Source organism: Pseudophryne corroboree, chromosome 11 (genome assembly GCF_028390025.1).
Source record: "Pseudophryne corroboree isolate aPseCor3 chromosome 11, aPseCor3.hap2, whole genome shotgun sequence".
Classification (NCBI taxonomy): domain Eukaryota; kingdom Metazoa; phylum Chordata; class Amphibia; order Anura; family Myobatrachidae; genus Pseudophryne; species Pseudophryne corroboree.
Window position 1 is genome coordinate 270110239 of NC_086454.1, and position 22726 is coordinate 270132964.

Consider the following 22726-nt stretch of genomic DNA (forward strand, 5'->3'; position numbering starts at 1 on the left):
ACAGACAGCTATATAGTACTAGGGGTAGATTGGCCAAAGGGCTCATTGCCTGACGTGTCTGTAGGGCCTGTTTTTTGTGTTGTCATGTGGACCCACCCCCCACATGACAGGCAGCCCACCGCACTCAGTACACTGCTTCTGCCCAATCATTCTGTTATTCCATCTCTGCAATACAGCAACTCTGCCATCCAGTGATTCTTACATGGCTACATGGGATGTTATACCTGTTGTGCTGCCCATGTTGTGCCACTTGTACAAAATTTCACAGGCCTACAAATAATTCCCAATCTGCACCTGGTCTCAGACACAACTGCAGCAAAAAATGCACGGAAGGCCCAATTGCATACAATCAGGCTCTATGAAGAGGGATTCCAGCCCCCTCAACAGACCCCACCCCCTCATCAGACCGCACCCCCATTAGGGCTTCTTCCATAAATTACCCGAGATGGTTGTCCTTTCCAATCCACCCCTGAATAGACCCCTTGGTGCTTGCACTACATTTGAGTTTTAAAGTCAGTTTCTGGTTAAGAAAAAAGACTGCAAACATACAGTATATTCTACTTATGAATTAGACATTTTTTTTTTCTTTTTAGCTATTTTATGTATTTTCCTGTAACTAAATGAACAATGGAACTTCCACAAGTACTTGTATATAGCACCATTTGTGGGTTTCATTACTCTTTTGGATTAATGAAAAACTGATAAAGCTGATGTATTAATCCAATGACAAGTAAATGTTGTCAAGCTATGCCATTATTTAGTGAGAACAGTTTAACAAAATACAGGGAATTATGGTGGGTATCCGGTGAATAATAGAACGTTGTATTTCATTTTTTGAATCTGGCACGTCTCAGGCACAAAGTCTGTGGTTTTGAAATGAAGAAACTGTAAATTTTATAAGTCTTTGCCCTGTGGTCAGGCTTGCTGAGTGCTGTGTCTGAAGTCAGGTGGCTGATATTTCAGTGGTAGGCCGAAAAACTCAGTTTAGAACTGGCCATGATTCCCAACTTTAAATCTAGAAGTTATTTCCACTTGGCTGATTATGTTCTGGATCCTGGCCAATTAAGTAGGCTGTAGCCCTGGAGGTCCTTCCAACGTAAAGGGTTTATATTACTGGCTTGTCCAGACTTTTAATGTGGAGTTGTTAGGAAACGGCTTCATTTATGACTTAGGAAATTTTTCAATTACTGTTGGACTTATTCCAGATAAACTTTAAAAATAGATATGGTACAGTAGCAGTTTTCACCAGTTTGTTGCAGGGATGACTCAAATTGTAAAAACTGTTCAGCAAAATATCTGCCTTGCTCTGCGTTTGTTCAATAAATTTTACGCGTTTCGCAGACAGAATTTGGCGTTACATTATTCCAGTTGTACTGTACCTCAACCACACAGGGCGGTCAAATAAATCAACTGACTTCTTCCCAACTGTATTTATTTTGCAAAATATTAATTTATATGTAAAGTGCAAAACAGCATTTTGCGGAATGGCAAAGCGTAAGTGGAAGGTTTTTTTGCAAGACAGGTAAGAGTCCAGATCTGTGAGATGAAATGTTAAGCAACCATAATTTTCCTTAGAGAAGTAGGATTAATATGTGCTTTATCTTCTCCATAAAGCAGCATAAAATTTAATAATTTGTAAATCCCAATCTTAAAGTGTGTCTGTCACCTTCAAACAGTGATGACAGGATTAGTGATGTCTCAGTGATGTCACTAGTAAATTAATTGCCTGCCTTCTCACAAATATTGGTTCTTCCCACAAAATGGCCGACTCGTTAAGTAGACAAAAAGTATGCTTTAAAGGGAACATGACTTCCGTTTTACAAAATGAGTGCCTCGGTTCAATCAACTTTCTTTTTATTTCTGTAAGAACCACGTTTCGAGCTGTTAATGGACCAGCATTTCCACACAAATCCAGAGAATACAGAATTAAAAGTTGTCATCAAGGAATTATGTTTAGAGACAACTATTTCCATGATCACCTATTCATTATTTAACCCGCCACAACCTAAATAAATACGTTTTATAAGCACATTTTTCTGTCAACACATCTTTCTGAAATGCAAAATGTCGATGGAAAATGTTTTTAGATCCTTGGAGATGGTCAAATAATGTTTGCTAGACTTATGGGTGCGCCTTCTAAAACAAATTCCTTACTAGTAATCAGCATAAGTAATCCAAAAGAAAAAATATATATATTTTAAAGGTAAAAATGTTAAACGTAATGCATTAAACACAAGGTTATTGACCCTGACATAAATGTAGGCTTACAAATGTTACTTTATCGTGCAGTGTTGCTTATAAACCCCTTTTATTATACATTGAGAACATTTTCCACATTCTTGCATTCCCAGTTGGATAAATTAAAAAGTTATATCCTATTTTCTCAATCATAAAAGATAGCAGCACACTGTGTTAGTCAGTTTTAAGCCTTTAGGCTGTCTCAGTGGCTACCAATGGGATTTATATCACTTCGGAAGTAGTTACACAAAATATCTGTCCTATGGTATGACTGGGGCTTAAATCCCATTTTTGACAACACAACTAGCAAGAATGGAAAATACATTCCACCTACACAGTTTAGTAAGTCCAAATGTTTAAAATGTATTATCTAGAGATATGCGGCGGGCACTTTTCGTATTTTAGTTTTGGCACGCAGTGGCTGAATGTCGAAAGTGGCCCGCAATTTTTCGGGCCACCGACTGCATCTCCTGCACGCCCCTCTAATTTTTACAAAAATTCTGCACCACCAAATTAATTGTATGTGCAAAACATGGGACGTGCTGGAATGTGCCCAGATGTAATGCATGTACAATATTAGTGGCGTTGTTCGATATCACAAATCCCCAGGAGAGTCTAAGTGGAGGAAATCATTGTGCAATGATGTCCCTCAGTTTCCGTAAGAGGTTGTCAGCTGTGTGCCTCTTACGCAAACCGGTGATACACAGCGTAGCCTGCCTAGGAACGAGTTGGCGTTTGTGAGATGCTGCTACTGGTGCCGCCTACTATTGTTGCTGCGGAAGGCAATACATCTACCCAGTGGGCTGTCACAGTCATGTAGTCCTTAGTTTGCCCTACTCCACTTGTCCACATGTCCGTGGTTAAGTGGACACTGGGTACAACCGCATTTTTCAGGACACCAAGGACACTTTTCTTAATGTCTCTGTACAGTCCGGTAATCGCTTTCCTAGTGAAGTGGAATCTAGACGGGATTTGGTACCGGGGACACAGTACGTCCATCAACTGTCTAAATCCCACTGCACTAATGGCAGATACCCAGGGCCGGATTAACAATGGGGCGGATGGAGCTGCAGCTCCAGGCCCCCCACTGAAAATAGGCCCACAGGTGTCCTGACAGTGCAGATAGTGTTGACAGAAAAAAAACACTTTTTTTCCGATCATCACTGATACTCTTTCCCCATTAGAGTCCACTAGTCCCGGGCCGCCTATTCCCTCCCGGACGCCAACATCCTTTCACAGTTGCTCCAAACCCCTCCCTCTCCGACCCCACATCACCAGAAGCTCCTACCCGAGACGGCATAAGACCCACCCCCGATCGTGATAAGCTCCGCCCCTGGTTAGTCTGCAGCAGCTGCGCTCCACTGATTGCCGTAAGTTCCGCATCCAGACCGTGTGTCTGGCAGCCTGATGGGAACTGTGCTATGACAGAGGATCAGGCTGGCTTCCATAGGGTTAGGCTACCTAGGTCTCTGTCTGGCTGCTCCACTATGCACCGCCCACTGAGGCCGTAGGCACAATGATTGACTTGGCAGCCCGCCTCCTGCAGTCCTTCTCCCCATGGCTGGCCGTGGGAATGAATGAGATAGTCCACTGACGCAATTGCGGGTCTAGCACTCCAGCTGCACCAAGAGGACCCATGTGGACACTGAGCACAAAGATTCCTGAGAGCTGGTTACTGTGCACATACCTCCCGCTGGTAAGAACTACCTCTTCAGCAGTGCAGCTACACTCTGGGGTTACTTTTAAGTGGGCATTATGTGTGTGAGCGGCGTTACTACTGCGGGCAGTAAGTATGTGAGCGGCGTTACTACTGCGGGCATTATGTGTGTGAGCGGCGTTACTACTGCGGGCATTATGTGTGTGAGCGGCGTTACTACTGCGGGCAGTATATGTGTAAGTGGCGTTACTACTGCGGGCAGTGTGTGTGTGAGCGGCGTTACTACTGCGGGCAGTGTGTGTGTGAGCGGCGTTACTACTGCGGGCAGTGTGTGTGAGCGGCGTTACTACTGCAGGCATTATGTGTGTGAGCGGCGTTACTACTGCGGGCAGTATGTGTGTGAGCGGCGTTACTACTGCGGGCAGTAAGTATGTGAGCAGCGTTACTACTGCAGGCATTATGTGTGTGAGCGGCGTTACTACTGCAGGCATTATGTGTGTGTGCGGCGTTACTACTGCGGGCATTATGTGTGTGAGCGGCGTTACTACTGCGGGCAGTATGTGTGTGAGCGGCGTTACTACTGCGGGCAGTATGTGTGTGAGCGGCGTTACTACTGCGGGCAGTATGTGTGTGAGCGGCGTTACTACTGCAGGCATTATGTGTGTGAGCGGCGTTACTACTGCGGGCAGTATGTGTGTGAGCGGCGTTACTACTGCGGGCAGTATGTGTGTGAGCGGCGTTACTACCGTGGGCAGTATGTGTGTGAGTGGCGTTACTACCGCGGGGCGTTACTACCGCGGGCAGTATGTGTGTGAGCAGCGTTACTACTGCGGGTAGTTTACATTTTTGGAGCAAATTATTGATATTAGATTGAGGAAATAACCTCCCCAAAAACACTACCTGCCACCATCACCATCATCGTCGGCCAAATGTAATAGCCCAGTTTTGCCTTTAAACTACAGTATTTGCCACTTTAAATCTAGTGACATTCACTCCAGAATCGCCCCAGCTTCCGCAAATCACTGACTATTACATTTTGCCCCATGTGTTTCTGTAGTCACTAGTATACTAGATTAATTACTTATTTTTTCAGCCTCTCAGTGTCAGCAGATCCCAGTTGTGACCTGCGCTTCTCACCCGACACATGTCCTGCCCCTGTCGTCCCTGCAGCTTTCTGTGCTCACTGGCCTTCCTCTGGTACAGCTAGCCTGACTCCGGTACAGCTAGCCTGACTCCGGTACAGCTGGCCTGCCCCTGTCACTGATGCTCTCTGTAATATACGGTGGTCATTGATGCTCTCAGTATTACATGGTGGTCACTGATGTTCTCTGTAATATATGGTGATCACTGATGCTCACTGTAATATATGGCAGTCACTATGATGCTGTCTGTATTATATAGCAGCTATGCTCTCTGTATTATATGTCAATCACTGTGATGCGGTCTGTATTATATGTACAGTATTAATATTATACTAAACATTTAATCATAAAGAGGTTGAAAATGGTTTTGCTTTGCCATAAACATAATGATTTAGCTATCTCCAACAACAACAACAACGTTACTTTTTCTGTAAATATAAAATTTACCATTGGGAAGTGATATCTGCTATCTGATGAAGGCTTCCCACATCCTTTGCATGGAGAAGCCTATTTAACTAGTATTGTAGTGGTAAGTGCACTGCCGCATTGCCTGCTCTATTATCACTACTGTATCTCAGGATGGCACTGACAGTTTAAAATGTATATATATATATATATATATATATATATATATAAAAATACTTTTTGAGATTTTTTTTTTTAATTGAAAATTGTATTTGGAATTTTTAGTTAAAAAGTAAAACTGAGAGCCAAAACTGGCCTATGCATGCACATCTGCAAAGCAGTAAGTTAATCCTTACCACCCTGGTGCATTATTGCCATTGCAGCCAATTATTTTACTAAAAAGGCAACAGCTAAGAAGATAGTTGATTTTATAATTTACTGCAGTGGCTAGAAATGTGGGAAGAACACTTAAATAAATATGGCAATAACAGTGAACAACTTTATTTTTTTTATTTTTTTATAATTTCAGCTATTCTAGCACTCAAGGAAAGGTAGGCAATACATATCTCACCCTTTCACACACAAAAAAAAAACACAAAACATTTTCTTGTTATAGCCAGGGGTTAAAGTGAGCTGGAACGGGGCGGAACTGCGTTCCGTCAGTTCCACTTGGAGACGAAACGCAGTTCCGCCTCCTCCAGCTCAACTCACCCGATGGCCGCAGGGAGATGCCGGGCGCCCGCTTTTGTTTTTTTTAAGGCACGTCTACTGGGGGCAAACTACGGGGGCGCATTACTACTGGGGGCATAACTACTTGGGGCACACTACTGGGGGCATAACTACAGGGGCTAAGCTACTGGGGGCATTACTATTTGGGGACTAAACTACGGTGGGCTAAACTACAAGGGGCATTACTACAGGGGGCTAAACTTCAAGGGGGCAAAATACAGAGGGCATTACTACTGGGGGCATTACTACAGGGGGGCTAAATTACAAGGGGGCAAACTACAGAGGGCATTACTACTTGGGGCAAGCTACATGGGGCTAACTACTGGGGGCATTACCACTGGGAGGTTAAACTAAAGTGGGGGTAAGCTACTGTGGTCATAACTGCAGGGGCATTACTACTGGGGGCTAAACTACTGGGGACATAACTACTGGGGCTAAACTACAGTGGGCTAAACGACTGGGGGCATTACTACAGGCAACATTACTACTGGGGCAATACTACACAGGGGCATTACCATTAAGGGCATTACTAATGGGGGCACTACTAATGAGGGCATTGTAAAGGGGGCACTTCATAAGGGGCATCACTCCTGGGGACATAAGGGGCACTACTATTGCAGGCATTGCATAAGATGCACCACTACTATGGGCTCTATATAAAGGGCACTACCAGTACAATGGACATTGCATAAGGAGCACTACTACTGTGGTCATTGTATAAGGGGAACTACTGCTGTGGGCATTGTGTATTATGGGGTGCTATTACTGTGGGCATTATGTGTATTAGGGGAGCTACAACTGTGGGCATTATTACTATTGTGTGACCATGCCCCTTTCATTTAGAGACCACGCCCCTTTTTGGGGGGCGCACAATACTTTTATTGCATGGGCGCTGCGGGGATGGGGGGTGAGTTCCACCACGTCTCTAGGACCACTTTAAGCACTGGTTATAGCTACACTATAAAGTGGTTCAAGGTAGCCACACCCACAGCACAGGCCACACCCTCTGTGTAGAGCACACACCCACAGCACTGGTGACACCCCCACATTAGTCATTCTGCTACAACATTTGTCACACCCCCTGCAGCGGCACACAATAGGCCTTTTGTAAATTTCAGCTCCAGGCCCATATGGACTTTAATCTGGCACTGCAGATACCGGATGCACGTCTAACACCAGCATAGTTGTTATGGCCTCAGTAATCTGCTTTGCAACAGGGTGACTGCTGTCATATTTCATTTCCTCGCCGCAAAAGACTGTTGGACAGTCAATTGCTTAGTTGAAGTAATACAAGTGGTCTTCTGACTTATCCTCTGCGATGACGATCAACTGCCAGAAGCAACAACAGCTGCGGCAGCAGCAGCAGCAGTAGGCATACCACTCAAGGATCCTCCGGAGGAATTCCGGTTAGGAGAGGACTCGTCAGTCATACCAGTGACATGGCCTGCAGGACTACTGATGTTCCTGACTGAGGAGGAAGTTGACGTTGAGAGAGTTGGTGGTGTGGCTTGCAGGAGCTTGGGGACAAAAGGAAGAAGGGATTTAGGTGTCAGTGGACTGCTTATGCTCTTACCCAAAGAAAATGACTTCTGATGAATGCACTGCTGGTGATGTATAAGGGAGGATGTTCCTAGGTGGTTAACGTCCTTACCCCTACTTATTACGGATTGACAAAGGCAACACACAGCTTGACACCTATTGTCCGGATTTGTGGAGAAATAATTCCACACCGAAAAGGTGGCTTTTTTGGTATTTTGCCCAGGCATGACAATTGGCTTTCTCATCCCATGGACTACAACTGTCTCCACTGGTGCCTTATTCAAACAAACCACATCACCATCAGAATCCTCATCGTCAACTTCCTCCTCAGCGCCAGCTACACCCATATCCTCCTCATCCTGATGTACGTCTACAGTGACATCCTCAATCTCAATATCAGCAACTGGACTGGCGGTGCTCTTCCCAGCACTTTCAGCGGGCGTGAAAATGGTGGTAGGAGTCTCCTCTTTCCATACAGTCTTGGGAAGGTCAGGCCTAGACATCGCAACTGTGGAGACACTTCGACTCTCCTTCGGGATTTGTGATATCTCTGAACGCATAGTTGTATTATCCTGTGCTTTAGCAAGCTTAATTTTTTTACATTTTTCGAGAGGGAGGAGGGCTTCCTTCAACATGTGAAGCTGGGCCACCAGTCATGAACATAGGCCAAGGCCTTAGCCTTTCCTTCCACTTCATTTCGTGAATGGCATATTGCCAATTTTACGTTTCTCGTCAGATAATTTCTTTTTTTTTCTAATTATTAATTTTTGCTTCTTGGATTTTACATGCCCTCTATGACATTGGGCATCGGCCTTAGCAGACAACGTTGATGGAATTGCATCGTCAATGTCATGACTGGTGGCAGCAGTAGCTTCAGTACTATTAGGAAATGGTTCCTGATCTTCCACTATTTTTTCCTCCAAATTGTTGTTCTCCATTTCACAGGACAGCACCCCTTTATTACTACAGCACACAGAACAGTGACCCTTTATTTTCACAGCACCCCTGTATTCTTACAGCATACAGGGCCAGTGTTATTTGAACAGCAGCAAGGTGCTTTTAATTTTTAACAACTGCACCTCTGAATTTTTACAACATACAGGGCCAGCAGTACCCCGTTATTTTAAAGCATAAAGGAGCAGTTTGCTTTTAATTTTTAACAACTGCACCTCTACATTTTTACAACATACAGGGCCAGTGTAATGTTATTTGAACAGCAACACCCTTATATTTTACAGCATACAAGAGCAGTGTGCTTTTAATTTTTAACAACTGCACCTCTGAATTCTTACAACATACAGGGCCAGTGTAATGTTATTTGAACAGCAACACCCCTATATTTTACAGCATACAAGAGCAGTGTGCTTTTAATTTTTAACAACTGCACCTCTGAATTCTTACAACATACAGGGCCAGTGTAATGTTATTTGAACAGCAACACCCAATATTTTACAGCATACAGGAGCAGTGTGCTTTTCATTTTTAACAACTGCACCTCTGAATTTTTACAAAATACACGCAGCTGCTCTGATTAAAAAAATGGCGGCAGACCAACTGAGGCCACGCTGCCAGGGGTCAACCTTAATTTAATGCATCCGCAATTATATTGCAGACACATCAGGAGGTGTGCCACACATGCTGGGCAGCCTTGCCCTGTTCTGGGTGGCCGCCAGCATGTGAGGAGATGGACGCAGAACTTGCTGCATATGCATTAATCTGCATCCATCTCTGAATTAGGTCCTTAGTTACTTTGAATCAATGGGGGAAATTTACTAAGCTCCCGATTTTGACCGAGATGCCGTTTTTTCATCAAAGTGTCATCTCGGTAATTTACTAAGCACTAATCACGGCAGTGATGAGGGCATTCGTAATTTTTTGCAAGTTCAGGTAAAAAATTACGAATGAATACACCATTGGTCAAAACGCGGCTGTTTAAGTATGAATCTCGGTCATTTACTAAGAAGTGCAAAGCAAAAAAAGAACAAACACTGCCGTGAAAAATTACAACTCGTAAAAAAGTGCTAAAAAAAAACAGACCTGCTTTTTTTATTCGTGATTGGATAGGCATGCACGGATCCATGAGATCCGTGCATGTATATCAGTGGGAAGGGGTGGGAAAGTGCTTATTTTTTCAAAAAAAATTGCGTGGGGTCCCCCCTCCTAAGCATAACCAGCCTCGGGCTCTTTGAGCCGATCCTGGTTGCAGAAATATGGGGAAAAAAATGACAGGGGTTCCCCCATATTTAAGCAACCAGCATCGGGCTCTGCGCCTGGTCCTGGTCACAAAAATACGGGGGACAAAAAGAGTAGGGGTCCCCCGTATTTTTAAAACCAGCACCGGGCTCCACTAGCTGGACAGATAATGCCACAGCCGGGGGTCACTTTTATATAGTGCCCTGCGGCCGTGGCATCAAAAATCCAACTAGTCACCCCTGGCCGGGGTACCCTGGGGGAGTGGGGACCCCTTCAATCAAGGGGTCCCCCCCCCCAGCCACCCAAGGGCCAGGGGTGAAGCCCGAGGCTGTCCCCCCCCCATCCAATGGGCTGCGGATGGGGAGGCTGATAGCCTTTGTTGTAAAAGAAAAGATATTGTTTTTAGTAGCAGTACTACAAGGCCCAGCAAGCCTCCCCCGCATGCTGGTACTTGGAGAACCACAAGTACCAGCATGCGACGGAAAAACGGGCCCGCTGGTACCTGTAGTACTACTACTAAAAAAATACCCAAAAAAACACAAGACACACACACCGTGAAAGTATAATTTTATTACATACATACACACATACATACATACTTACCTTATGTTCCCACGCAGGTCGGTCCTCTTCTCCAGTAGAATCCAAGGGGTACCTGTTGAAGAAATTATACTCACGAGATCCAGGGGTCCAGGCTCCTCGGGAAATCCAGGGGTAATCCACGTACTTGACAAAAAAAACAAAACGGTGTCCCGACCACGAACTGAAAGGGGACCCATGTTTGCACATGGGTCACCTTTCCACGAATGCCAGAAAGCCACTCTGACTTCTGTCTAAGTGGGTTTCATCAGCCAATCAGGGAGCGCCACGTTGTAGCACTCTCCTGATCAGCTGTGTGGTCCTGTCCTCACTGACAGGCAGCACACGGCAGTGTTACAATGTAGCGCCTATGCGCTACATTGTAACCAATGATGGGAACTTTCTGCCCTGCGGTTGACCTAAAGTGACGTCACCGCTGAGCAGAAAGTTCCCATCATTGGTTACAATGTAGCGCATAGGCGCTACATTGTAACACTGCCGTGTGCTGCCTGTCAGTGAGGACAGGACCACACAGCTGATCAGGAGAGTGCTACAACGTGGCGCTCCCTGATTGGCTGATGAAACCCACTTAGACAGAAGTCAGAGTGGCTTTCTGGCATTCGTGGAAAGGTGACCCATGTGCAAACATGGGTCCCCTTTCAGTTCGTGGTCGGGACACCGTTTTGTTTTTTTTGTCAAGTACGTGGATTACCCCTGGATTTCCCGAGGAGCCTGGACCCCTGAATCTCGTGAGTATAATTTCTTCAACAGGTACCCCTTGGATTCTACTGGAGAAGAGGACCGACCTGCGTGGGAACATAAGGTAAGTATGTATGTATGTATGTGTGTATGTATGTAATAAAATTATACTTTCACGGTGTGTGTGTCTTGTGTTTTTTTGGGTATTTTTTTAGTGGTAGTACTACAGGTACCAGCGGGCCCGTTTTTCCGCCGCATGCTGGTACTTGTGGTTCTCCAAGTACCAGCATGCGGGGGAGGATTGCTGGGACTTGTAGTACTGCTACTAAAAACAATATCTTTTCAATTACAACAAAGGCTATCAGCCCCCCCATCCGCAGCCCATTGGATGGGGGGGGACAGCCTCGGGCTTCACCCCTGGCCCTTGGGTGGCTGGGGGGGGGGACCCCTTGATTGAAGGGGTCCCCACTTCCCCAGGGTACCCCGGCCAGGGGTGACTAGTTGGATTTTTGATGCCACGGCCGCAGGGCACTATATAAAAGTGACCCCCGGCTGTGGCATTATCTGTCCAGCTAGTGGAGCCCGGTGCTGGTTTTAAAAATACGGGGGACCCCTACTCTTTTTGTCCCCCGTATTTTTGGGACCAGGACCAGGCGCAGAGCCCGATGCTGGTTGCTTAAATATGGGGGAACCCCTGTCAATTTTTTCCCCATATTTCTGCAACCAGGGCCGGCTCAAAGAGCCCGAGGCTGGTTATGCTTAGGAGGGGGGACCCCACGCATTTTTTTGGGGGATTTTACATTGTTTAATTAAAAAAAAAAAAAAAAAAGAACCCCAGCACGGATCACACAGATCCGGCCGAGATTGATTGTAAAAAAAAACGGCAGTGTTTTGCTAATCACTGCCGTAAAAATAGGTAAAAAAAAACGAATGACATCGACATCGGAAGAAAAGAAAAACCCGAATACGACAGCTTAGTAAATCCATCGTAATCAATTCAAAAAGTTGCAGTTTTACACTGTCGATGTCATTCGTGATTGAACTTTGACCTTTTTTAGGAAATTACGAATCTTAGTAAATTTACCCCAATAATGTGTCTTCCAAACTCATAATATATTTATAGCTTAATAAAAAAAATTTGTTATGTTTTATACTTTTTTGTTATAACTAGAATTATTTATGGGTTGAATCATGGATTAGTAACAGAACGTTTGTAAATCTGCTAAGATTTATTGTACTAAATGAAATAAGAGTAGATTGTTTAATTTTGTTTTTGTTTTCTTGTAACCAAACGGGTCCATGAAAATACGTTTTAGTATCACCAATGATATGCTATATACGGGTGTAGTATGGTATGCCGGTGGCCGGGCTCCCGGCAGCCGAATCCCGACCGCCGGCATACCGACAGCTGGGTGAGCGCAAATGAGCCCCTTGCTGCAGGCAGGGTGGCGCGCTACGCACGCCACGCTATCTATTCTCCCTCCAGGGGGGTCGTGGGCCCCCAAGAGGGAGAAAAGGTGTCGGTATGCCGGGAGTGCGCCGGGATCCCAACAGCCGGCAAACTGAATACCACCCCTGTATACTTATAAAATGTGATGTGATTGATGATTTATAACATGATGTATATTCTTATAGAATTGTCATTAGAGTAAACTGATCAGATTCAGGCCAAGATTTATCGAGCCTTGGAGAGTGATAAATTGCATGGTGCAAAAGTACCAACCAATCAGCTCCTAATACCCTTTTCAGACAGATGTCCAGCTGGGGTGGAGGGGGAGGGCCTGCTGCTTACTGGAGGTGCCCCTCTGGCGTTAATACGCCTTTGGATAGGCAGGAGGCAATCACGAGACCACCTGTCGGGATCCCGGCAGTCACAATGTCGACACTGGAATCCCAACAGGCGGTGAAATGCCGCCGCCGGAATACGGGTGGCACAGGCTTCTCTCCCTCTATGGATAACCTGTGGTGAGCCACCGTGCCCGCAGCGAGCTTGCAAAAGCCTTTCTAATGATCAATAGGCTGCTGGCATACTGGCAGGCCAAGATGGCACTATCGGTATCTTGACAGACGGCATTCCGACCGCCGGTAAATAGTTTATATTTCTGATAAGCATATATGCATCTGATCTGCATGTGCTCGCAATCTCACAAATACACCCTTACTATAATTGCTATGGAAGTAGATCTCACTCTGCATCAGAGGCTTTTTCTTTTTGACATTGAGCTCTTTGGCCACTTTATATTGGAAGGTTCATTTTTACTGGTGTAATAAAATCATTACTTTTTGTCTGGTTTGTGAATGATAGTGAATGCTAGTGCTGATAGTAAAGGATTACCATAGTAACATTAATCATGCATTATATTATAATGGAGTGTAATTAATAGATGATCACACAGAATTTTTGTTAGTGAAAGCTCCTCGTACACACAGGGCTGTCTCTCTTTGGCGAATACGATATATTGTGGTGCTCAATTCTGCCCTGAAGTTATATCCCTGTGAGGGTGATTTTGGAAAAACCAAAACACGAAGTTAATACAGATGCAAAAAAATAATAATTCTCTGCTAAAGCTATAAAAGCGAATCAACAAGTAGCTTTTATATGTCTTGTGTAAGTTAAACCTTGAAAGCATTTGTCTGATTGGCTGCTTTGGTTATGGTTTAGATTTGCAGGGGTGAGCAAATGACCACATGATCCTAAATGTGTTTTTCTATTATTTATTTCAGATCCTTTACCAAGGAAAGACTGGTGGGTTTTCATGGGAGTATACATTACCTACTTCTCCATATGAAGACGCACCTGTGAAGAAATCAAGTTTTTCCTGGGTTTCCGTATATACAGAGTGCTCTGCAACATGTGGCGGTGGTAAGCAGAGATTTTATTTTATTCACATAATTATTATTTTTGAATGTATATGCTGATTAGGGGTGGAGTAGTGGGCCCAAACCTTCATGTTAACAAAAACAGAAAGGAATAAAAAATAGCGCTTCATGGAAAAAAGCAGCCTAGATATATTCTAGTGATTCCTAATCACCAATTTAAAGCTAAAGAGAAATAAGTAATTGAAAATATCTTTGGCGCTACCACCTTTATATTAGTCAATGATGGAAAAGTCTATAGGATTGTCCCATAAGCTTTCTCTGTAACTGAATTTTGATCTTGCTGTCTTCCAAATTTCTTCAGATCTTGGAATTCCTTACGGATAGGTATACATATAAACAGAAGAAAGAAGAATATATAGTGTAGTATTTTTTTAAAAAAAAAAGTTCAAATTTATTTTAGATGACACGGATGATAAAAAGCATTTAAAAAGAATTTTTCTTCCATCCAATAAAATTCTGTGTTTTTTATATATGATTGGAACCGTACCGTGTCAAGCTCCCAGCATGGAGCAATGGAAAGAGCACAAAATTGGAGTCTCCGGAATTCCTCCTTACTCCCTCCAGGCAAAACACCGGCAGCTGGACCAGGCAGGCTCCCTTCCAAATAGCCGCGGCTATTGAATCCATCTACCTGCATCCTAATTTGGAAGGGAGCCTGCCTGGTCCAGCTGCCGGTGTTTTGCCTGGAGGGAGTAAGGAGGAATTCCGGAGACTCCAATTTTGTGCTCTTTCCATTGCTCCATGCTGGGAGCTTGACACGGTACGGTTCCAATCATATATAAAAAACACAGAATTTTATTGGATGGAAGAAAAATTCTTTTTAAATGCTTTTTATCATCCGTGTCATCTAAAATAAATTTGAACTTTTTTTAAAAAAAAATACTACACTATATATTCTTCTTTCTTCTGTTTATATGTATACCTATCCGTAAGGAATTCCAAGATCTGAAGAAATTTGGAAGACAGCAAGATCAAAATTCAGTTACAGAGAAAGCTTATGGGACAATCCTATAGACTTTTTCCATCATTGACTAATATAAAGGTGGTAGCGCCAAAGATATTTTCAATTACTTATTTCTCCCAAACCTTCATGTTGCCTAGGGCCCTATAGAATCCAGAATTATTATTCTGGGACTGATATATACAGCTTCAATCAACAGTCCCCCTTACTGTCCTAATATGAGGGATATGCAGATGTGTCCAGGAGACCTTGAACCTTAGTGTTAGGGACCCACCAGATGAGGTCATCTGGTTGTTGGTTGGTGGGCCCATATTTTTTGTCTAAAAATTATGCTAAGCACCTCAAATTTGTTAGATTGCAGAGTTTAGTATATTCTGGTTAGCAGTGCTTAGTACTATACAGTGTGCATCTGCATTTTCTTTTTTTCTGTGTGTCTCATATCAAATTAATCATCACAGTCTCATGGTGCATCCTAGTCACATCTCATTGCGACTAAAGGTGTGTAGACATGGTGAGATTTCGACTTTTTCGATTCTCACTGTGCGATATGGACTAAGGTCGGTCTCGCAAGCCTAGATAGACTGTGCTTGCGATATTGGCTATGTGCGATTTTGACTAAGTGACAATTTTGACTATAGTTTTATACTAGATAGTAAAAATTGACTTGCCTGCACAGTCTATCTAGGCTTGCGATACCAACCCTGCGGGACCGCGCTTGGCTTTCACCTTGCGATATGCACTAACTTTCCTTGCGATTTTGACTATATAGTCAAAATCGCAAGTTGAATTCTCACCGTGTGTACACCCCTAAGACACATTTTTGGCAAAAATTATGCAAAACAGACACCCGGGGGTAAATTTACTAAGATGGGAGTTCTATTTAAGATGGGATGTTGCCCATAGCAACCAATCAGATTCCAGGTATTATCTTCTAGAAGGTGCTAGATAAATAAGAAGTAGGATCTGATTGGTTGCTTTGGGCAACATCCTATCTTGAATAGAACTCCCATCTTAGTAAATTTACCCCCTGATACTAGCAGAGTCTCATGGTACCTGATGCGCTGAGAGGGGCTGTTTGATGCAACTGCAGCAATGATGTATGAGGACGCATCTTTAGATGAAAACGTTATAGAACAAATATTGTTAAAATGAAATGGAAGTACTAGTAGACCCCTCAGCTACTCATGGTGGGTGCAACCATTTGGTGGGGTGAACAGTTCTTCATCTTTTCATGAGGAACCAATAACATCACTATGGCATAAACTTTGTTTAAAAACTAACAGTTTGATTTATTTTATTCTAATTGTTATTTTTAAGGACAAATGACTGCAGAGTTCCTGTGCCTACGAGATCTTCAGATTCAAGTAAATTCCAGCTTCTGTGGTTCCCTGAGCAAACCTCTTCCTGAACCCAAACTGTGCAATGCTCAGCCCTGTCCAGCCTAGTAAGTGTTCTGCAAATCTGTAACCACTGTATGGATTCCACAATGGCCTATCAGGGAGATTAATCAGAGTTTCTGAAGAGGACAAGTGGAAGTGTTGTCCGCAGCAAACAATCAGATTCTAGAATTTTTATAAAATGTATAAAAGGACAACTAGAATCTGAACCCAACTACTCTATAGAATCCGTCACACTGTATAATGGTATTTTTACAGACCCCTTCCACCAGGTTCAAAGCACTCTGCTTCTAGGGATGTAGTTAAAATGTCGACAGTTACCATGTAGACAATAATGTCGACATCACAATGTTGACAGTTATTATGTGAACATTGTTAAAATATTGACATTGAACATGTGCAGAATTTTGACATGTGAAGCGCTGACATTCTGCATGGAGCAGTAGTGGAGGGTTAGGGTAAGGCTGTGGGAGGGGAGGTTAGGGTAATGGTATGGTGGGGAGGTTAGGGTTAGGTTGTGAGAGGGGAGGTTAGGTTTAGGCTATCAGGGGGAGGTTAGGGTTTGGCTATGAATGGGAGGTTAGTGTAAGGCTGTGGGAGGGGAGGTTAGGGTGCAGGGATGAAGGGGAGGTAAGGGTTAGACTGGGGGAGGGGAGGTTAGAGGTAGGCTATGGGAGGGGAGGTTAGTGTTAGTCTGCGGGAGGGGACAGTTAGGGTTAGGCTATGGGGGGTGAGGTTAGGGCTAGGCTGTGGGAGGGGAGGTTAGGGTTAGGCTGTTGGAGGGGAGGTTAGGGTTAGACTGTGGAAGGGGAGGTTAGGGTTAGGCTGCAGGAGGGCATTTTAGAATTAGGCTATGGGAGGGGAGGTTAGGGTTAGTCTGTGGGAGGAGAAGTTAGGGTTGGGCTGCTGGAGGGAAGGTTAGGATTAGGTTATGGGAGGGAAGGTTAGTGTTAGGCTGTGAGAGGGCAGATTAGGGTTATGGGGCTAGGCAGCCGGAGGGGAGATTAGGGTTAGGCTGTGGGAGAGCAGGTTAGGGTTAGGCTGTAGGAGGGGAGGTTAGGGTTAGACTGCAGGAGGGGAGGTTAGGGTTAGTCTGCGGGAGGGCATTTGAGGATTAGGCTATGGGAGGGGAGGTTATGGTTAATCTGTGAGGAGAGGTTAGGGTTGGGCTGCTGGAGGGGAGGTTGGGGTTGTGCTGCTGGAGGATAGGTTAGGATTAGGTTATGGGAGGGGAGGATAGAGTTAGACTGTGGGAGGGCAGGTTAGGGTTATGCTGTGGTAGGGTAGGTTAGGGTTAGGCTATGGGAGATTTGGGTTAGGCTGTGGGAAGATAGGTTAGGGTTAGGCTGTGGGAGGTTAGGTTAGAGTTAGGCTGCTGGAGGGGATAGTTGGGGTTAGACTGTTAGAGTGGAGATAAGGGTTATGGTGGGGTGGATTAGGGTCAGGGTATGTCAGTGGAGGTTAGGGTTAGGCTGTGGGGGGTGTTAGGTAATTAGAGTGGAGGTAATGGTTAGGCTGTGGGTGGGGGTGGTCTTCAGTATGCCGACTGACGGGATCCCGGCGCACAGTATACCGGCGCCGGAATCCCAACAGCCGGCATACCGACACTTATTCTCCCTCGTGGGGGTCCACGACCCTCCTGGAGGGAGAATAAAATAGTGTGGCGCGCGTAGCGTGGCGAGCGCAGCGAGCCCGCAAGGGGCTCATTTGCGCTCACAACACTGTCGGTAAACCAGCGATCGGGCTCTCGGCGCCGGTATGCTGGTCGCCGGGAGCCCGACCACCGGCATACCATAGTGAACCCGTGGGTGGGGGTGGGTAATGGTTAGGCTGCAGGAGGGGAGGGTTAGTGCCAGGCTATTGGAGTTGAATATGACATGTGAAGCGCAAACATTCTGCATGGACCGGCAGCAGAGGGTTAGAGTAAAGCTGTGGGAGAGGAGGTTAGGGTAAGGGTGTGGATGGGAGGTTAGGGTTAAGCTGCGGGAGGGGAAGTTAGGATTAGACTGTGGGAGGTTAGGGTTAGGCTGCAGGAGGGGAGGTTAGGGTTAGGCTGTGTGAGGGTATGTTAGGGTTAGGCTGCAGGTGTGGAATTTAGGGTTAGGCTGTTGGAGGTTAGGGTTAGGCTGCGGGAGCATAGGTTAGGGTTAGACTTGCCGTGCTTTAGGAAAGGTGGCTTGCTCTGCTTCATTACACTTGCCACAAGTTACTAATCCAAATAGATGTCCATGTAGATTGTAAATCAAGCAAATGTTGAGAAAACATGTGAAAAACCCCAAAAGCATGTGTTGACCATTGTCATTTCGACCTTTTGAACCCTATCAACCTTTTGTACCTGTCATCATTAAGCACTGTCAACCTTTCATCTATCAACCTTTTGTAGCTATCAACCTTTTTATAGTGTACCTGTCAACAAATGCTTGTCGGCCATATGGTGTCGACCTATTGACCGTTGACCAATACACTGTCAATCTATCATCCGGATACCACCAGATATGGTTTTAAGAAGGTGTATTCTTTGCAGCTGGTCAACTAGCGACTGGAGTCTCTGTAGTGCCTCGTGTGGTGGCGGTCAACAGACAAGGGTGATACAGTGTGTCCAGAGGAAAGCCATGCAAGCGGAAGAATTGGTTGGACACTCGCACTGCCCAGTGAGCACTCCCATCCAAGTTCAGAAATGCAACGTGCAGGATTGTCCAGCAGAATGGAGCACAGGACCTTGGGCTCAGGTATGAATGGAATGTTAGCTCCTGCTCTGCAGAGGAGGATGTTCTAAGGTTGGATGGATCTTTCTCTTGCTTTGCAGTTAGCTCTGAGTTATTGCAGTGATAATCCTGGATTGGTTTAGGGTTTGCTGGCTCATCAGTGTCACACCATGCACCTTCCAGTGTTGGCATCTTGAAAAGCCTTGGTATGCAAGAAAACGGTTTACCATTCAATTTAATTTTCTGTTATTTGTAAATTACTCTTGGTTATTCCAAGTGGAATTAAATATACTAAATATAGCCTTATAAATTACTTGTAGGCTTAAATTTAGATCAGGTGATACCTGACATGAGAGTACAGTTTAAAATCAAATGAAATCTTTATTCAAAGACAAAGTATTGATTGGTGCTTCATCATTTCTTGCATAGTACTAACATATATCCAAATGCAGGAGAATTAATAACACTATACAGAGAGCCTAATTCAGTAAGGATAGCAAATTCTGCTAATTAGCAGAATTTGCTATCCTTTGGATCGCATGCTGGGGGCCGCCCATCGCTGGGAAGGCCGCCCAGCATGCTGACCGCCACCTTCCCCAGTTAAGCAAGCAGAACTTGCGAACGCTTCGCAATTTCTGCTTGTTAGCAGAGACTGTGGGAGCCTCCTGCCGGAGCCCGCAGGAATCCCGCCGCTATGTTCGCGATTGCGGCGTCTGCGTGTGATGTCACGCAGCCACCGTGATAACGCCCCCGTTTGGTCGCCTCCACCAGGGCCGTCTTAACAGCAGTGTAGGCCCCTGGGCACAGCAATGCACTGGGCCCCCTACCCATAATCCAGCGGTAGGGGTGGGGGGTGCTATTAGCGGCAGCTTTGATGTCCCGCAGGCGGTAGGGGGTGTTCTATCTTCCGCTCAGCATGTAGGACCTGGAGCTGTAATTTCTACTAATTACTCCTTTACTGCACAGATGGGGCTAAACTGTAGTAGGGGGCATTGGGCTGAATGTAGGGGCCCTGTTACATGACTTCTAGGGTGGTAGGGGGTGTTTAATACATAGGGGAGGGGTGGATAGTGGAGTGGGCTTAATATTTATCATTTTCCGGTGGTAGGGCAGCTTGCTTGACTGCAGATATCTCAAGTTTCCGAAAATATATTTCTTAGCTTTGAATGGGATAAAAAAACTAGAGAGTCACACCTTTCAGGAGGTTTTGGGGACTTGGGGATCAGAGGTCAGGAGCCAGAGCAATTCACCAATGAAAATCTAAAACTGTATATTAGGCGTGTGGAGCTGGAGCAGGGACCAGCTGCTGGAAGGCTGATATCTCTGGTTCTGGGCATAGTAGAGACAAGCTGCCAGTGCCCACTGAAAGGGGAGAGTCCCAGCTTTTGGATTATAGCCTCAGAAAAACTCTAATTCAGACAGAACCCAAGATATCTGGCTGGGAAGAGCAATTAACAGGCTCGGATGTGGACCACTGCTTTCAAGTCGGATATCTCTGGTTCCCCAGGGCCGATTTTCAAAAATCTGGTACCCCTGGAAAGAGGGGACCCTCAGCTATCAGCCTAGGGCCCTTATATGCCTGGGGCCCTTGGGCAAGAGCCCATTGAGCCCATATGAAAAGACGGCCCTGGCCTCCACCCTTGTTCACACCGTCCCAGCAACGCTCCGTCCCCCCCCCGCCCCGTAACCGCCTCTGCCTGATTGACAGGCAGAGGCAATCGCATTTTCTGCGGCCCCCCCACACAGAAAATGCAGGCGCATGCACAGGACAGGCGCTATGCATGCTCCCACACCTTTGTCTCAAAAATTGCGATTGAATCGCTTACTGCGATCCAACCAGAATTAGGCGCAGAGTCTAGAAATGTGCTGTGAACTGTAGCAACAAATCAGATTGTTGTTTTTCTAGTAGAGGTTAAAAAATTAAAGCAAACATCTGATTGGTTCCTGTAGGTTACCGAATATGCAGTAGTTCTATGCTAATAAATACATCCCAAAATGAGGGATATAATTGAATATGTATATAATGTGCCAGGTCACAGATGTTAAGTTTCATTGTTTCCCCACTTTATGTACATTTCAAATAATTCCCCTTCTGTTGGCTCTATTGAATCTCTTACAGCCAGGACCTCTGCTGGTCACCGTTGGTACTGGTTCATATCCTCCTGCTATGTAGTCAGTTCTGGGGTCTCACGGGAGGGACATTTGCCAAAGGAATATTATTATATTGAAATAAATATCTTTTAAAGGGCAAGACCCCTGTAAAAAAGTGACTATTGATAATTGTTGCTTACATTGGTGTTTTTTTCGTTATAGTAATTGTCTTTTTAATCAATCATCCAGTGGATGGAAACCCGACCCATTAAACACATCCAGCCAATGTTCATGAGTAATATGGTTGATTTAATATCATACTCAAGAGCAGCTCAAAGTCCAGTCCTAAAAGTGTTGCAATAAACCAGACATTATAGCTGTCAGTAGTACAGGTGTATCACCCAAACTGACTGATTTGATGCCTGCGACATTTAATGAATGTATGTATTAAGAAAACTTAATATTGGCTTATTACTATCCCCGAGGCCTGGGGAGTTTCAGCTATAGTGTGTATTCGTCTAAGTAAGCCATGTTAATGTCATGTTGATATAAACATTGTCCATGAGCTATGTTTTCAGTGTTTGACAGCTTGCATCATCTGTCTATTCCAGTGTTCTCGATCTTGCGGAAAGGGAGTTAAGAAAAGAGAGGTTTATTGCCGAAGTATCAACTCGGAGAAATATAAAATACTTGCAGAAAGCCTTTGTCCAGCCAGCTTGAAGCCAGAGTCCATAGAGATCTGTACATTAGTACGCTGCCAGAAAAATTACAAACTGCAGTGGGTGATATCTGCATGGACTGAGGTAACCCAATGACTATACATCTGCAAATATAGCACAATCTTCTACTGCTTAGGTGCTTACACCTAGAGTTAGAGAACCCGTTGTCATCATTTTTAACACAAAGAAAAGTGGAAGTTTAAGTAAGTTGTACTATAACAAACTGTAGTCAATTAGTTGCATTGAAGCTCAGCAGATTTGCAAAAATGTTGTGTCAGATATGCCTTTTTATTTAATAAGCTCACATTTTTTACTTGTTTAAAGTTACTTTTAGTTCATGCTTCCACACGCCCCCAAGACATCCACACATAATAACTCACATACCAGTTACATGTCCATCGGATCTCCCCATATGATCCCAGCCTAGTAGATAACCCTTACATGTCCATCGGACCTCCCATATGACCCCAGCCTAGTACATTTCCCTTACATGTCTATCGGACCTCCCCATATGACCCCAGACCTAGTACATACACCTTACATGTTCATCAGACCTCCCCATGTGACCCCAGACCTATTACATACCCTTTACCAGAGGCGTAACTGTGGGAGGCAACGAAGTCAGCTGCCGCCGGGCTCCTGCTCTGAGGGGGGGCAAATCCCTTCCCGTTCTGTGTGTTCAGCAACACCATTCAATTAAGTTAATTGACAACTGCCGCTATCTCTTCAATGTCTGATTCCCCTACTAGTCCCTGCACCTTTCAAGTCACACCCTTTTTAGTATAGAAACAC

General features: G+C 44.8%; 1 protein-coding gene across 1 annotated transcript in view; it reads left to right on the top strand.

The window, feature by feature from the left end:
• The window catches only part of ADAMTS18 (ADAM metallopeptidase with thrombospondin type 1 motif 18), a 168920-nt gene that overhangs the window by 140475 nt on the left and 5719 nt on the right, over positions 1–22726 (top strand). Inside the window, exons 17-20 of the mRNA XM_063945394.1 lie at positions 13906–14044; positions 16340–16466; positions 18944–19148; positions 21827–22018. Of these exons, the coding sequence (XP_063801464.1) occupies positions 13906–14044; positions 16340–16466; positions 18944–19148; positions 21827–22018 (663 nt within the window). The remainder of the gene's footprint in view (positions 1–13905; positions 14045–16339; positions 16467–18943; positions 19149–21826; positions 22019–22726) is intronic.